The 18476-nt window shown below is 39.9% G+C and overlaps 1 protein-coding gene across 1 annotated transcript in view; it reads right to left on the bottom strand.

The window, feature by feature from the left end:
• Positions 1–476: 476 nt before the first annotated feature.
• GPBP1L1 (GC-rich promoter binding protein 1 like 1) overlaps positions 477–18476 on the bottom strand; it is a 32353-nt gene continuing 14353 nt past the window's right edge. Inside the window, exons 2-12 of the mRNA XM_057390565.1 lie at positions 17383–18264; positions 16413–16527; positions 15998–16127; positions 15354–15637; positions 12593–12665; positions 11269–11462; positions 7486–7626; positions 3864–4022; positions 2995–3119; positions 2033–2135; positions 477–1801 (exon numbers count right to left, since the gene is read on the bottom strand). Coding sequence (XP_057246548.1) covers positions 1655–1801; positions 2033–2135; positions 2995–3119; positions 3864–4022; positions 7486–7626; positions 11269–11462; positions 12593–12665; positions 15354–15637; positions 15998–16127; positions 16413–16472 — 1416 coding nt within the window. The 5' untranslated portion in view covers positions 16473–16527; positions 17383–18264 and the 3' untranslated portion in view covers positions 477–1654. The remainder of the gene's footprint in view (positions 1802–2032; positions 2136–2994; positions 3120–3863; positions 4023–7485; positions 7627–11268; positions 11463–12592; positions 12666–15353; positions 15638–15997; positions 16128–16412; positions 16528–17382; positions 18265–18476) is intronic.

The raw sequence follows: 18476 nt of genomic DNA, 5'->3' as shown, positions 1-18476 counted from the left end.
CAGCAGTACCCCAGCAGTCCCACACAGCCTCAGCCCCTGGAGCCTGGTTTCCAGAGTGCAGGGTTGAAGAAATGCCCCACTGCCCCCTCACCTGGGATTCACYGCAGAGCCAGAGAGCCAAAGGCACAGGTGGCAGAGTTCCACCTGATACTGCTGTGCATGTGCCTGTGAATCCAGATGCAAAGATTCAGGGCTAAACATGATCATTTTCTTACACCTCTGTCCTCTCTGCCTGGYCAGGAGTAGATTAAGAACACCCAGGCCCAACCTTGGGACAAACCCCTTCACATCAGCAAGACCAGGTTTCGAGAGACTCTGTGCAACCCACCTGCAAACAATGCACAAACCCCGAGCACTTTCCAATCCAAAACCTTTGTGCACAAGCTGAACTTACAACAGACACTAAAATAGCTTAGGCCACAACTGAGTTGTTTGTAAAATTCTTTTTAATCTAATAGAAATGTTTTCATGAATTTTTAAAAAAGATTTCAATGAAAACAGCTTTGGATTCAGACATTCCCTTGCCACGTTGTGAACATAAACAGCAGCATTGCACTAGGAACAAGTGACACCGACCGGTCGAGCTTCATCATTTTGTATGAAGCGGAAAAAAAAGCAAACTGCTTTAGTAGAAGATAATTTTGAATTATTTTCTTTAAAAAAATCCCCAAACATGGACTGTCATCTCAGCATTGTTCTTCCTCTCCCTTCTTAAAGGAAGAGTTCAGCTCCTGCAGTCTAAACACTACAGCAATGTTTGCCAAGTGGAAAAATAGAGCGGGAGAAGAAACTGTTTATCCCCAGTGCTACTGAACCCCCAAAGTTGCAGGTCCCTTAGAGGAAAGCTCTTCTTAMATAAGAAAGACAATTAGAATTGGCAAACTGATGCAAAATATTTATTCCAAGTTAGTTATTTTTGATGCAGTAGTTTTTCCCCCTCATACAGACTCAATGTGATAGTCACTTTTTAAAATCTGTAAATAATGTTATCAAAATAATCTTAATCTTTGAAATCTCACAAAAAATTTATATTTTACAATCCACCCTGAATATCAAGGCTGCAAGAAGAAGAACACAAACAATTCCTATATCCAAATATTTTACAGCTGTACCCAAAAAAAAAAAGAAAACCACAAACGCCTGGTTAAGTGATGAAGCTCCCCGAGCCGCCAAAAAGAAATAAAATAAAATAAAATATTCATGTTATTAGCATTAATTTAACATAATTAGAACTTCAAAAGCCATTTTGTCATCGACAATGATTGTTTTAGCACACCGTTACCGCGCGCTGGGCAATGCGGCGGCACTGTTAGAAGCTTGTTGTTGCAGAGATCAGTCAGCCACTTGTGTCCTGCTCACACGACTGAACTTGTGCACTGCCCCACAAGGGATTTCTGTCAAAATTTGCTAGCTGCACAAACTTCTAGTAAGCATTAGGGCAAAACCAAAAGAAAAAGCTAAAGAAGCCAATTTCTCTCTTCTTTGGGATACAATTATTTCCCTTGTGCATGAAGTATCAACAACAAAAGAAAAAACTGAACAGACTGGAGACAGAATAAACTCTGTTTAGTTTATACAACCCCAAACACGTGTTGAACTATGAACTGAGTTTATTGGGTTGGTTTTATTTATTTTAATTTTATTGTGCCCAGTTTCAGGCATCGTCATCTGACGTTTCGCTGCTACTTGTTTCTGTGTCTGAGTCCTCAATCTTTGTCTTAAAAGTGCTTCCCCAGTGGAACAACAGGCTGGAGCCGCGGCCCTGAAGAAATCCATTCTTCCCAAATCCGTTTCTTCTTCGCTGTAGGAATGAAAGCAAGTTTTAAAACGAACAAAAGTGTGGGGAGTAATTGTCACCAAGCATCTGTGGACATGAATTACATGTTTAACTGTGTATACACACATGGATAATGCAGAATCATCCATTCTACTACARTCTAACTTAAATTCTTAGTCCTTTTGAACATCCTTAAGAACAAGCCCTTGAGAAAAGAGAGGGAGAAGTCACAACTGGCAAAAACTGTAAACATACCTGTTCTGATTTAATCTGGAACTCTTTGAGCTCATCCTCCGTGAGGGGAAGATAGTTTTCATCATTTTCAGGATATTCCTGCCATCCCATTTCTTTCAATAACCTGATTGTGGAGAAAATAAAAAGGGCATGGGAACTAAAGCAAGGAAACAATGGTGAAGGAAAGAACACTTTGTCCATGAAGAATGAGGTTTTGTACTAAATCACTCCAAATTCACCAGGGAATCTTTTCTGTCACAGACCACTTCAACAATCCTCCGTGTTTACCCAACATTTTTCAATGTCTTTTACAAATATTTAACCATCAGCAGTCCTGTACATAACCAGCCGGGTGGAAGGCAGGGATTTGAAATTCTAACTCAAGGACACTCAAGGAGGACATGAGGCAACCAAACCAGTATCACAGCTCAGAATCTCCTAAACCKTACTATCTGCTTGCACCAGATCCTCACACTGCTTACTCACTGACGTGAGATACAGCTCAAGATACCAGGCAAATATTTTCTTAACTCACCTCCACTTTTACAGCATGTAAAACAGCACAGGAACATTCTAAGTGCAAACAAAGTGTGGTGTGTGTGTCTTCAAACAATCACATTTAGGACACCTGCTTGTAAATTAACCAGAATCACTCTAGGTTCATGGGGACTCTCAGCGTGGGCAGGTAAGTATCTCTATGCAGCATTAACACATGGGGATGTAGCACTAAAGAAGCACTGGAATTTAATTTCAGACCTTGGTCAAGCCTTGGCTCACCTGTCATTAGTGTCTTGTTTTACTTTCAATAAGATCCCACCCAGTCCAGCACCAGTCACAAAGCCCATACACCTCCTTCTGTGTACACACAAAGCTATTGTGGCTTCCCAAAACCAGAGTTTTCTTTGAAATAGYTTCCTTCCCCTCACACAGCCCAAGGACTCACCCTCCTTTACTCCASACACTTAATTCTGCCATTTACTCACCTGTGTTCTGCTTCCAATGAATGGGAGAGGTTTTCCCCCTCCTCCGGCAAAGGGAGAGAAAGGCCATTCTGATGGCAGTTCTCTTCCCAGTTTTCCTTTGGTTCTGGTGTGCTGTTGCTCTCCATCTAAAGAAAAATAAAAAACATCAAAGTGTGCTTGCACAGACMGTGCCAACAGCATAGTTCCAAGTTCAAGCTTCTGCCTTTGAAAGTCCAGCCAAGCCTTTCACCTTGAGCCAGTGTTTTTTACAGAAGCTGCAGCAACTTGTACCTGGCTGTGATAGGACAACACAGGATGAAGGACATTTGGTGGCCTGGGCTGCTGTGCCAAGGGAGTGAATGCTGCCATTGCAATGCCATCACCAGTGGCTCAGAGTGACAGCAAGAAAACTATGAGAATTAAACGTTSCTAGGGACACACTTTACATGCACATTAAGGCACAGATTTATGCATTCAGTAGTCCGGTCTGAGCTTCTGAGGCTTCAGCCACATTCCTGCAACTTTCACAAGCACRAAATTCTACTTTTCTCTGAATGTAGTTTGACAGGGAAGTTGGAAAGCAAATTAAGATGTTAAAATATGATGCTGTTCCACTCCTTAGAGAATCCTCACAAAAAAACCTAGATTACCTTCAACATCCGTGACATTCCCTTCCACCTATTTATTACTTATCCATTTGCATTTCATTGTGTTACACATYTCCCTCAATCACTGCTGTGTACTATTTCTACTGGGCACGTGTGTCAGACCAGTGGGAGTAATTCCCTTCCTCTTCTAGAGCCTGAATTACATACACTGCTCAGGGCTTTTGCAGTCCCCAATTCCTTCAATAATAATGATCATATACATAGCAAGGACAGTGATCTTACATCATCCAGCTTGTCACATTCCCTGTTTTCTGTKATCTCCCCATTTCTATCATCCTTCAGTGCCTTCAGGAATTCACTCTTTTTATCAGTGGTCCGGCGCATCAGCTTTGTCAGGCGCGAGGAGCAGATCTCGATGGGAGGGGTGGTGCTGGAAGGACTCTGCACGGGGGAGGGAGAACACAGAATTAAAACTCCACTCTTGCAAACCTGGGGTCTCTTCAGTGGCTGTGCTTACACCCTTCAAATACTCRTCAGTTCTTTGGGTGGCTCTCAACCCCTCAAAAAACCCAACCTAATGTCACACTGCCATCAAAATACTGATGGGTGTTGCACATTCACTTCCCATCTATTATTATCAACTCAATTTCTTTTCTTCCCCTAGGAGTCAATTCACGTGGCCATGAATACGTTTATTTTGYTCCTTTGTAATGTAACTCTCAAGCAAGCTGGTTCCTACAACAGARTATTATGGCTGAAAACTTTATGCAGGATTCTTGCCCTACAAAAATTAATAAATTAAGCAGATTAGACTCAGTTCAAATTTGCATCTTAGGTCATCCTGAYAGACTCTACCCTGAAATTAAGCTATGGGGAGGTAATCTCCTTTCAGGGAGTGGTCACATCCTTAACTAACCACAACCGGGTGCAGAACAGGCAGCCACAGCCTTGGAATCCTCCCCTGGAGAGAACGCTGCCAACTGCTGGCTCTGTGCACTCAGTCCAGATGGTTCAGTGTGGAGCCAGACACAGACAATCCTGSAAACTGGGGGAAACCTGCTCAGCTCAATGCATGAACACAAGGAAACCTCCCATGACCTTTACAATGTTTAAGCTCTCTTAATAATCTGGAATCTGTGAACCAGACCCACTGGCAGTACCCAGCCATGATCCTGCAACAGCAGCATTGCTAACCAAGGTGAGCTTTCAATTTAATCTGTTCCATATTTTGACTGAGCACACAAAAGGAATCTAAGAACATGCTATGTGAAAGTTCCCAGTAACTTAACCTCCTGCTGGAGTTCATGTCTGGCTACTCTAAAACAATGAGGAGATTAATCATTATTATGGATGCCTGACACCAGAATACTGCATGCAAAACTATTCTTTCTCTTCATGTACATGCTTTGATTTTTTAAAAATCAGTATCTATCAAACCAGTAAAATTTACTGAACTTTGTAGTGTTTTTCTCCCCACACACTTTTTTAAGCTGGGGGGGAAGGTTGCAAATTCAGGCTCTTCAGAATGAATTGCTGGTTCCAAAAATTTTTATCACACTCTCAGTGCTCTGGGCAAAGATCAAGGGAACTAGAGGAAAAACAAGACAGCCAACTGCTACTTCTATTTCTAATACCTGTTGTATGTGAAACACTGAAGTAAAATAATGCCTGCAAGGAAGTAAGTAAAGCTTGGAAGTAATTTCTCAGGCAGACTTCTCAGATTTTGCCTAATTCAACACAGTTAAGAAACTAATCAGCAGTTTTAACAGACCTARTAAGTGACTGCAGCTATCAGGATAAAAAGCCAACACAAGAGTGAAATTAAGCTCTCAACGTAACTACTAGTTTGACTGTAGTGACAGAARGCAACAATGAACAAAGGAGATGAAAATTAGATGTCTTCTGGTAATCTGAAATATTCATTTTGAACTCTTTGCTAGTTTCGACACATTAGGGAAGACTGTTACAGCTAAAGTTTAGAAACAACTTTTCTGAAAGGGAATTAATTTCACCTCAACTCTGGTTTTATGCATAACTTTCTGTAGAAGGGTTATGTTTTACAGAACATTCTTCTYTAGCACTAAAATAGTACACTGGCATCTTTTCTAAAGTAAGCTTAGCCCTTTGACTGAARTATCAAGGCATCTTTTGGTGTTGCTTTTTTTGTGTGTTTCAGTTTTTTTTTTAATGAGAGCACTATGCATCACCTCAGATTTGTTCTGATGTCTGTCTATAACATGGATGGCTACTCTTACAGAAAAGTAACCCCAAATTAATTTTAAGAACTCAGGCTCTGTTGTAGCTAGTTGGTTATCTTAGACTGGCTTGTGGGTACAAGGCCAGTGTTAGTTGGCACCTTTTAGTTTCCAACACACTGTGGTCTTATGAATAAAGGTGCTATTTTTACCACTTCTGCAGGAAGTGCATTATCACTTTTTCAAAAACAAAAAGCCAGAGACTATCTGGAGTAGTCGTGGGGAACTAGGATTGCAGTACTATCTGCTGGCCACAGACATGTGTTTTCATACTGCAAGTCTCCAACAGATTGAAAAAAAAAAATGTATTGCAAGTGTCCAGTTTAGTTGGAAGGAATTTTTAAGCCCTTTATGTTTAGTTCTCAGGCTAGTACCGCCATCTTCACTGACTGAAGGTTCACACAAGACCTTCTTGGAGGTGGCTAAAGGAAACACTTGCATTACTCCTGTATGATACAAAATGACTGCCCCTCTCMTGTCTGCTGAGGTGAAAACCTGTTCAAGTTCATGTATTTATGCTGTCCAYACTGTGCTGTGCATTACACACAAGGAAGGCTGTCAGCAGCACAAAGAACTTGGTCTAAAGAGAGACAAAAGCAAGGTAAGGGAAAGGAACAKAGTGTAAGATCTATTTGTCAAAGTGACAAGTGCCTCTTTATTAACTATTGCCTTTAATGACTGCTTGTACACTCAGCTGTGGCTAAGGCAGAAAAGTGCAGGCTGCTGCAAACTGAAGTCTGCAAAGCAGAGAATCATAAAGTTGACAAGGCCTTATTTTAGAAGTARTATCTATAAAGGAACAAGACGAATGCCAGAAACCAGAAAATAATCCAAATTCTACACTTAAAACATGAACAAGCTAATTTCAGATGCTGCAAATCATCATTTACAGAATCACAGAATCATTAAGCTTGGAAAAGACCTCCAGGATCATCAAGTCCAACCTGTAAAGAACAGCTGCATTGSCCAGGAATTTATGACAGTCTGCTCTATTTTTGTTCCTTTTTCTTGTGCTATGTCACAGTTATTGCTGAAATATTAAGAGATTTATATTTCAAGTTCTCTTTCTACACTTCAGACCAAAACTAGGGGTAAGTCAGTTTCCATCTCAGAAGATTACCTCCTTCCAACATCAAAATTAAAACCAGATACTGTACTGAAAAGTTGCATGTACACATGTTAAACTCCTTCAACCCCCTCAGAACTCATTGCTTGTGCTGTTATTCTAGAGAAAGGAAATTAGGCAGATCACCTTCCTTCCCCTTCCTTTCCTATACTGAAGAACATAATGGGAATCAATTTACCTATCTATTCAYATCAGTCCTTGGTAGCTGCATTCCTGTAACACCAAGCTGACACACGTCTTGTTACACAACACCATTTAAAGCATTAATATTATTTTTTTTCCCCACTGGACAGAAATTCTAATACAGTTGAACAAACACCAATGGCTTTCCAGCCAGATAAACCTCGTATTAATTTCTGTAAGTGTATCAGTGATGTGGCAGAATGTGCTAAGAATATACAAGTGAGTCAYCCCTCAAGGGTGCAAAGGTAGGTACCACACACAGAGAAGGCCTTATCATGATTATGCTCTAGTAGCTGATAGTGACAAAAGCTCCCACCCTATCCCTAAGCCCAACCCTTACCTCTTTGGGAGAGGTGAGGACTGAGCCACTTGCCAGTACCGCTGGTTTGGTTACAGACACTGGACTGGTAAAGGCAGAGTCACGGGTGGAGGACAGCGAGCCTGGTTTATGTTCACTTCTRTTGGCTTTCCATGGGCTTGGCTGTATTGAAGAGAACACAAAATACAGGGCAGTGAACAGTAAGGCACGAGAAGGAGTTGCTTGCAAGTACTGAAATAAGTAAACAACATTATGTTGGCTGTTGTATGGATTTTCTTCTTCCCTCTCCAAGAACAGTCTCAACAGGTTTATTTCATCACCCACCATTTTTCCCCTGGCATCTTCTGTTTTCCCCACATCACACAAAATTTGGTTCATGGGCACCAGTGTTCAGTAAGAACCATTAAGAGCTCAAAAAGAAAATCCAGCATTGCCCTTCATTAACTGGAATCACCACTGGATAATGTAATTAATCTTACAGCTACCCACAGACGGGAAGTAAAAAAAAAATCCTAATCAAATTGACATTTCTTAGGCAAATACTGCACACCACAAAGAAAGGCTTCCAATTACTTGACAGGAAGTTTCCCTGTGCGAGGAAGAACATCAAGGAATAGTTTTATTCAGGGTGAGAATGCAAATTATTTATTTTCCAGGGCTCTGAAAGTGTCCGTCATTGCACCAATTTAGCAACAATAACATGGAAAAGGAAAAAGAAGTAAAAGCAGCCAGTTTATTACAGTGCAGGATCACTTGCTGTTTTGCCCTGGGTACTCTCTGCAGTATCCCTTTGAATACACTGGCCATTTGGCTGAAGAGCAAAGACTTCAAGATAAGTTTTTGTTACTTGGAATGTTGTTCTTGAAGCTCTCTTATCAGTCAAGGACAAACACTGTGAAGTGAGAGTCTACAAAAACAATCCTAAGAAGAAACATGTATCAAGTAGCATAAGCAAGACACTGTCAGAACATTAAAACATACAGGTTCCTTTGACCYACTGGACTTCTGAAGCCAGCTTCAAGCCACTAGTAAAACAWGCACAAATGGGACTCAGTTAAATCTGAGATTCAACAGATCTTGAAATCTGCCAGCAATGAGAACAGAGGCAGTGTTTCAGTATGTTCTCACTGTCTATTGGGTTCTTCTATAAATTTTTAAATAAATGATTGCATGGGGAGGCCATTAGCTTTACTCTTCCACTCCAACTTAAAAATGAGCATCCTGCATTATCAAATGGATTCTATGGCATTCACAGCACACATTAAAAACATCCCCTACAAACCCAGAAATATCCTGATCTGAACAATATTGCTAAAATTAGGATGCAGTATGACCCCTGACAAAAAGTTTCTCTCTGCAGCTCCAGGGCTGCACTGTTTGCCTTCCAGCTGTCAGCTGCCCAGTGCTATTCTCCAKGCTTCCACAAAGGGGCAGCTCAAACAGATCCAAAGACAGACCCCTACTGCATTCCAAGGGGTGCTGAGTGGGACCTCCATGGATTGCTTGACTGTGAGCTATTAGCCATCTCAATTAGCCAAAAAGAATGTACTTGTTTCACTGCCAACAGTTTTCTTCTTTCTCAACTACTTGGTACAACTTCACAAAACCATTTTTCATTCATTTTTCCTGTGACAGCTTTCCAATATTGCTGACTTTGTGGAAACGAGTATTTTGACTCTTCTACTACTTTACGCACTGCAATTCCTGTACAACTGTCTAGAAGTCCTCAGAATAATGCATCCTACTACAGCTGCTTTMAGGCTCAGATTCTAAAAAGTCATCAATGCACACGGTTTTTCTGGCTAAGAGTATGTTGATATCCCACCTTTTGGTTTTGCTAATGGTCACTACTCATTAATAAAAGCACTGCTGATGACATCAGCAGACAATTCTTCCCACTGCAATCCCCACCACCGAGGAATACCACACTGCCCCAGCAATCACAGCACCACRTCAGTGCATAAACACTTAGAAATTAGCAGCTAAATCACTAAATACATATTTATAACCTGTTTCATGTGACTGATCTCTCGGGCTACACATAAAATATTAATTCCTTTTACWCTAGGCAAAGAACACTTCCTGTATTATCAATACTGTAATATTTCAGYATAAATCCAGGTRTAATCCAGGCTAACTGGTTCAGTGAAGTAAAAACYTAATTAAAAGGAACTTAAGCAGTTATCACTACACATTGCCATAATCTCAGATTTAAATATAGATAAACAATCTGGAATGCAGATGAACTATGCAACATGKAAAGCAAGCTAACAAAAAAAGCTCTACCACTATTTTGATACATGCTGAACCTTCAGATCATAGTCAAGTTTTATTTGAACTGTGAGCACTGAATAATGTATTCTTTTTATCTGAAGAATCAAAACCTACATAGTCTAATTTCAGAACATGGTTAGCAAAAGCTTCAAGAACAGCTCYCCTTGACTGAATCAATGAAAAAGCTCTGTCCATGGGCTTCAGAAGCAGCTACAACAAATGCAACAGTAATTGCACATCAAGTTCCTCCTTGTTGCATTTGCTGTAGTTGTTTCTAAAGCTGCTACATTAGCTAAGCAGACTTTTATGCCCGAATTCTACAATGTCAAGCAACAGGTAGATCATGACCAGCAGTAACAACAGACATTTCAATAACTTTCAGAAGTGCATTTTCATCTCTCAATCCCTACATTGGTACAGCATTGACTCGGAAATTACCTCTGCACACAAGAGCCAGTAACACAGACAAGCTCTGTGCAGCGTGGTTCACTAAAACTCTGTTCAMTTTGAAGCCAGAGACAATCTAACAGTCTGGTCACAAACTGTACCTCTGGCTTTTTGTTTCAAAGAACACTCAAAACATCCAGACTAAACCCAGGTCAGACTATATATACACATGATCAATAAAGCTGTAAAAGCAAAAATAAAAGCCACAAGAGGCTCCCTACTCATTCTGCATTTTGTTTATCCGCTCTAAATGAGAGCACATATGGACTGAAAACTGTGTGTGGAATGAAAATCTCCTTATAAATAACCTTTCCAGTGAGTTAATTTATCCCATCTCACCAAGAAGTAGATTAGCAGTCAAATTAAGGGTTTAGACAAGATTATTTGACAATCATTTTAATCATTATGATTTTTCCTGTAGCTGGCAGAATTTAACCTGAATTAGTAGAAATTTACAATAGGGAAAGAAGCTCTAAACTTGCACTATCAATCCTACAAAATTTCTAATGCATGTATACATGCTGGTTCTCTGGAAAAATGGCAAGATTAAGATTAAATCTAAGAAACAATATTAAAAAGAAAATTATTTGGTTTTTTTTAGCACTACTGTATTTCCTTCAGTAAAAGAACTGTAGCACAAAACCCACTGCTTTTCCAGGTTGTTTTTAAGACTCAACTAAATTACACCTGAATTGCAGGATGTTACAATCTAATCTGATCTTAGCTTCAATTGTTCTGGACACATCAAAGTATTGTAACCCAATAAAGATTTTTCAAGGTAGTCACGTGAACAGTTCAATTAAATGGCAGCACACATTCCACCTCTGCAGCAGTGCTTGTTTTGTCTTATTAAAATAAGGATTTGTCTAATGGATGAGGACACACTTATTCAAATAGACCTCAGTGCAGTCAGAGGTTAATTCTTCCTATGGACAAGACCAAAGGTATTTCAACAGAGAACAACAATTTTAGTAGCAAATAGACCTCTACTATAAAAGCCACTGCTTCAGAAACTCCTGCTACTGGTTGGGGGATTGATTTCCTTGATCCACACTTCACTAACTTGGGTGGAATTCCCCGTACCTTGGAAGGAGGAGCTGCAGGTTTAGGAACCAGATTTTTGTAGACACTTGGGACAATGGTGGTGGCTTTGTTGCCATTTGCCAGGTGAGAAACAGGTGATGTAAATGCGGCTGAAAAGGCGGCGGAAGGATCCTCTTTTGAAACCTTTTTGATGACCAGCATCTTGGTAGGTTGCTTGGCACTAGGGGGGTTTTCTGTAAAAACAAAGCAAGAGATTCTGAAATTCAGATGTTCAGTTTCAGAATAGCTTCAGTACGCTGCTCCAGTTCCTCCCCTCTCCATCTTGGACACTACACATCTGATTCTGAGACTGCCATCAGCTGCTCTTTCATTTCATCTCAGAGCAGATACTGGATGAGATTGYCTACATCCAGTCTTTCCTAATTTAAACACAACAGCTCCCCTGATACTGAAAGTAAAAACTTAGAGTGACATCAGTAAACAGCCTTGCATCATTCTACAGGAATCAGAACAGATACAAGCATTTTTTTGAGCAACCATGGATCAGTTTTGCTAGTTCACTAACACAGCAAAAACACTTTACATAACTTATATCTCAAAAGAAACAGTGCTATTACAAACAAGCACAGTTAATGTTTCTTAGGCCAAATAAGCACATTTCAGGAGCATAACAATTTTAAGAATACTAACAGCATAAATAGATAAAAGCCCCATAAATGTTGTCATTAGATTTTGAGTAGAACAGCTACTTGACCAACAAGCAAAAARAATACAACCCAACAGTACTGCAAGAAGGGTTTTTGAGTTTCTTTTCCATTTGTACTATTTAGAGTATCTAACTCAACTAAYACAACTAAATATTAACAAACCTATTTAACTGCTGGAACTTTTCATTATTTTTTTTTAAGGCATAGATTCTCAGAGTACATTAGGATTAAAAGCAAGGCTAACGCAAGTTTAAAAAAAACAACTAAATCTAAACCAYAGAATTATGACAGTTTTGCTGTATTTCTACTATGAAGATCTCAAGTCAGGAATTAATGTTGAGTTCACTGCAATTCTCTGCCCTTCAAGTGATTTCTGTGTGAAATTGTAACTGCAGCATGACAGGAAGAGAACACACAATAGCAACATTACTGCCACTGGCTCTTTTTTAATGACAAGACAAGCCCCGTTTCAAGTAGACAAAAAGGCAAAGMGATTAGTGAAGATTGTGGGAAGAAAACGACAGAAGACAGAAACCAGCAAATTGCCTGCTTCACTTAAGTCTTTAAAACATTTTTGAGTGAAAAACCCAGCATTTAAACACTAGTTACAACTTCCTGCTGCAACATCAGCATTATGTACAGWGACCTTTACATACCCCATACTCCAGAAGGTGTCCCTAAAGGTTTGTTCTGGTTGTTCTGTCTTCCAGCTTCTGGATTCAAAGATGGCTGTAAAAAGACAATGCAAATGAATGTATCATTATATCACATTTAACAAACCAGTATAAACATAACGTTTTATTTCTAGGAACCCAGAGTATGGGTAGGTTTCTCTGAAGTGAAAGAGAGTGCTTTGCCACAAGATATCTGAAAATCAAGTTTGCATTCTCCCTGGTTTCTGCTGTATTTCCAGTGGAACAGAGAGTTCAGGACAAGCCCTCTAGTCTTCTACTGTAATTAAGCAGATTCTACCAACCAATACATATATAAAAAGATTAGGTATTTAGTCAGCAGCTCAAAAAATAAAATAGAATCCGTAYCACCACTATGCGAGGAATTCATCCTCCTTTCACAAATATTTTAATATAAAAATTATGCATCAGTCAATTAAAAATAGCCAAAAGCAATACTAGATTCATAATGTAAAGGAATATRTTTACTGACCAAAAAAAGAGCTACATTTAAATTTATATCAAGCTTCAGAGTCTGCTTTTCGGGACTGGATTGGTACACGCTTTTTAGGACAAGAGTGCACACAGACTCAGCATTCTCTGTAGACTTAACCAGCATTCAATTTCAGAATTAAGTTTGGTGGAACAACTACATGTCCAAGCACAAAGCAGAGTATCAAGAACCTAAGCATTTAAAAACAAGTGTTCCTGTCCCAAATAACCTCAGTTCAAAATACAGCCATCTTTTTCCTCTTTTTAATGAATTCTTCATATGTCAGTTACTATGGTGACAGCACAACTCTCTAATAGTGAGCATCTGAAATAGTAGGTATTCCTGTTCTGTAAGAGCTAGGAAAAAAAATGTCACACCATAGCATAAATCCCTGCTTCAGTCATACAAATTCCTTYGTTTAAGTACTTCAGTGTTTAGCTCCAGGTCAGTTTTGTAGCAGGGGCACTCAGATTAACAGCCTGCTTTGCAGACTTTTCATGGAAAGTGTTGTCAGCCACASAGGCCTAACAGCTACACACTTAATCACAGCATACATCAGTTTCACCACCATGGCAAAGACAATACAGGAGTTACTAAACAAAGCTTGCTGCTAGCCAGCCTGTAGTATTATCATCCTAAAAATGAGGGAAGTAATTACAGAAGAAACAGCCATGTAGTTGTGGAAGGCATTCATCAAGGCACTGAAGAAGAGACAAAGTATGTGGAAGAAAGATTTAGACCAAGACAGACAACAACGAATTGCACAGTTGCAASCCTTGCAATATTTCTAGATTTCAACAGACTTTTGACAGTCAAGAAACCAGGCTTATAAAAATCCTGAATTACAGTATTCTTGAGAAATCAGGTAATAGAAATCCACRCACAAGCTTTATCCCTGCTCTCCAGCTGCTAACCACCCTGTGATACAAACTCCTGCTCCAAGCTGCAGCAGCTGAACAAGAGCATGCAATCACTTCCCAGGCACTTCACTGAAAAAACCCCAGCAGTTTAAATCAAACCGCCTCCTGTGGCAATTTAAGTGTAAGCTCTGAGTTTTGGCCTGAAGCAGCTGTGGGCATTCAAATATTTCACTCTAACTCCTAAATTCCTGAGCAGAAGCCATCAAACTGCCACTATAATTTCAGCTTGAACAGCCTTGACAAATGCTGAACAAGACAGCAAAAAGCTCATGCTGATAGTACACACAAGYGTGCACATTATCACCAGAACCTCTCATTACAGGAAGCAGCAAAGGCTTTAGCATTGAAGATGAAGACAGAGAAACTGCTTTAGGRGAAGGGACAGAGTTACCAGAACCCTACATATTGTATTATCCTCATTATACTGGTCAAGAAGAACCCTAGAGACAGCAAGAAATACATGCAAAAAGAAAAACACATGGTCTGAAAATAAAGCACTCTTCAGGGGTCAGGAGAAATAGAATTAAATTGAAAAGAGAAAGCAGAAAAGGTGCACATCTCTCAAAGCATTAAGGAAAGCACATAGTAAGGATGAAATCTGTTAAGTCCAAGCACTATTTGATTAAGTTTGGAAAACTAAMGATATTCCAGTAAAAACAGAGCCAGGATGTAAGAGACTATCATACTGATAATACCACATCACTCAAAATCCTGAGTAAGAAGAAATTCGGTRAACTAGAGATACTAATKGAAGAAATGGCTCAAAAARCCCCAATCCACAGATTAACAGAGAGGCAGGAAAACATCTCTGATAAAATACTSTTCCAGAAGATTCAAGACAGACAGTTGCAAAGGTCTGAGCATGCCATGAAAAAGTTTGGGAAAGTTATCACAAACACCAAAATGTATCAGAGYGAAGGAGACAGGAAGACTGAAGCAGGCAGACTAAAGATAAGCTGAACAGATATACCTCCAGGAGCAAAAAAAAGGTTTTGTAAGCAAAGCCACAAAGTCAATACAACTACTCTTACTCTGTCCTCTAATGGGCTTTGCTGAAGACCTGGCTTGTATGTTACAATGCCATCAATTCAAAATAACCATATGGCAAAACATATGGGCCAAACTCCATAATCCAACAAGTCATCAGGTCCTCAGGGCTCTGGGTACCAATTAGCATGCTATCASTGCTGGAATAATTTGTTAAATTTGCTGTGTCTCAAACATGGAATGGAATGCAACTCTAGATCCTCACCCTCTATCAATGCTAATACAAACGAGATCTGAAAAGCCAATTCTCACACGTGCCACTTCTAGTGAGAAGCTACACACTTACAAAGTCTTCCTCCTCAAACTGCAAATGCTCTTTATCTTCCTTCTTCTCTTCCCTGGATTCAACAGGCAGCTTTTCTTGAAAGGCRGAACTTTTCCGAGAGTGGAAGTTGCCATTCCAGTGGCGATGAACTCCAGATCCTCCTCCTCCACGCTGGCTCACACCATCATGGCCCCGTGAGGGACCATGCCAGCCAGGCTGACTGCCAGAAAGCCCAACATGRGCTCCTTTAGAAACACCAGAATCTACAGAATCATGGCGGAGAAGGGATGGCTGATGCCAGCAATCTAAACAAAAGGAGATAARGATGCAATTTAAAAATCAACACAATATGCAGAATATTAGAAATATCAGGTTGTTTTTCTTGTTCTTCGGCCAGTGTTCACAAAGTAACTGCTGGGGTAAACTTATTAAGTACTGTGTGATTATATCAGAAAATAAACCAAGCTACACAATGCACATACACCTACCATGAAAACCCCTTAAAGCCTGAGCACATGGCATAGGAGAAGAGAGTAGTACAACTTCCTCACAGCATGTTTTGAAAAGATACAGCTGGGGAAAATGTTTCTATTCTGCAGAAATCTTCCTTCTGTAGAATACTTCAATGTTTCCTCTCAGGCTGTATTGTAATCCTTCTTACTCACCTCCTGCAGTTCGGAGGGGCCCATTATTGAAAAATCCATCGGAAGAATTGTGTCTCCTGCGGCTCACACCAAAGCGGCCCTCTCCCCGTGGAAGATGCTCTCCATGTTTCTCAAAGGTGGCTGCAGGGGACTGYGGAAGGTAGAAAGTCATGTAATGAAGCATTCATTAGGACTCTCCAGGAGCCAGTTACTCCAGCAGGGACATTTCACTACTGAAAAAAACACCCACCACATTTCTGTACTAGTTCACAATAAAGCATCTGTTCCTGCATTGATTAGCTAGCAATGTCAATGAGCATGGATCTGATCAGAATGGCTCAAATCCACGTATGTCACACAGAATCACAGAGAACCTAACACACTCATCTTACCCAYGGTCAGAGCTGTGAAAGGAGGTGATCTGTATTATTGTTACCTTGGTTGACTGTGGTGTTGAGAAGTTAAGCCAGGCAGGAACAAAGTCATGCTGCGCCATTTAGGTCCAGTGTCTCCCTTCAATAAAATGAGGCATCAAACCTCATGGCCAGGATCTGTAAATGAAAAGAACATTCCCTGTCATCCAAACTGAAATAATAATACAATGTATCTCTCAAAGTTTGGCCCATACAAATAGATGRGGAAAGTGCTGAGGTCTTTCATATATATACTTGAGCATTTTTTTTCTCCTGCTGATTTTGTTCCTCTGACTGAAACAGGTAACAACTCAACATTCCCAGTTACTTCCTGTTTACAATTAACACACCCTTAAGGCTCATGATAGAATGGGCGTGGAGGGGGAAGAAAACCAAACAATTGGCATAGAAAAGTGATACAAGGCAAATGTRAAAATCAAGACATGACAGAATTTGGGGTACAATCCTTCATTGCTCACTGTCTCACAGTCTGTAAAGGGGTGATCACTGCATGTTTTATTCAGAGGCTGTAAATCAAATATGACCAACTGGTCATGCTAAGAGTCATCTAGAGCAGATCAGAGACCTAAAAGACACCATATGCCAGCTCCTGCACCCCAAAAGTAAAACTGTATCCAGACCTACCAGCTCCCATGCACCAGGGAATATCCTATGCTGACAGATTTCACAGCCAAGAAACCAAATGATGAGGAATAGGACACAAGCTGATCAAAGGATGTTAATGGAAATTCAGCTGAAGGCCCTTGGAGGCATCTCACCGGCAAATCCTAAATTGAACTGTTCTTTCCAACATATCATAGCAATTTTTACTGCTCAAAATGATGAACRTTTTACTATTACTCCATATAACTGAATTCCACCTTTTTTTTTGTGGAAGGCTCTCCGATTTATCATTTTGCTTTACTTTTCAACTTCAACTACAAACAAGTCAACACTGCATAAGCAAAGTAAAAAGTACATATGACCACTTACCCTGAGTTTGGCCTCTGCAGTCCAATGTCCTCAGTTTGTGTGCTTCAGTGACCTCTGGGTTCCTTCCTTCTCCAGAATTCTGGAAGGCCAGCCTTGAGGCAATAGTGCGTCTCGAAGCGGAGCACGAGAGGCCGCACTTCGTGCCAAGTGTGCCCTTCACCCCCTCAGCTGCTCATTTTACCCTCTCTTTGCTCTCTCACTACAAAAAAAAAGATACCTAAGAAGGTAATTTATATTTAAAAAAGACACGCCCAGGTTCACCTCATTAAATTTCCTCTGGTCGTGGTAGTACAGAAATCAGCATTTACATTACAAAAAGGTTTGTCAAGTCTGCATGACAACATTCAGAGCAACATCATGGTTAATACTGAACAGATACACTCAAGGCTGCTGGACAATTCATGATCTGCAGCAGATCAACCTAAACACTGGAAAAAAGATGTTACATAAAAAAGTTTGCCCTAAATGCTGAGATCTAAACAAGAAGCATCTGCCCAAGTGCTCTTAAAATATAAATTTCATTTTTATCACATATATCTGCTAAAAAAAGGTAAAATATTTTTAAAAATGAATGTTAGGATATACTCTAGTCTTCACGTAACTTGGCTAATGCTCCACAGAGCTAARCACTACTTGATATAAAGCTCAGAAGCAGGCACAAATGTTCTCCCTGTTTTTCACCATTTACATGCTGAAACATAGGTCACATGAACAAAAAAAGCCAAGTCCAAAAATAATCTCTTCTACTCTATTTTTTATAGACTGGGTGCTGCTTTTAAAGGGACACAATTAATCCACAAGAGCCTCTTGTTCTACAGTGAAGAGTTCACTTCTGGGTCATAGTCCTCTTCCATCAAAGAGGTGAGACAGGAACTGTAGTCACTGTAACAAAACAAACAAAATTTCATTAATACAAGTGGCATAAACATGACAATGCATGACTAAAGCAAAGAACAGAAAGGGAAATTGAGCAACTACAGTTAAGTGCCAAAGGCTATTTGATCTCTGATCAAAAAAAACCCTGAAATAATCTAATTAAAAGAGTTCCTGAAAARGGCATTTTTACTTTTAAGTGATCATTTCCTAGATTTAGT

The sequence above is a fragment of the Malurus melanocephalus genome, unplaced genomic scaffold (assembly GCF_030028575.1).
Source record: "Malurus melanocephalus ecotype Western Australia unplaced genomic scaffold, MMel_1.1 scaffold_28, whole genome shotgun sequence".
NCBI lineage: Eukaryota > Metazoa > Chordata > Aves > Passeriformes > Maluridae > Malurus > Malurus melanocephalus.
This window is presented reverse-complemented; position numbering and strand designations above follow the sequence as displayed.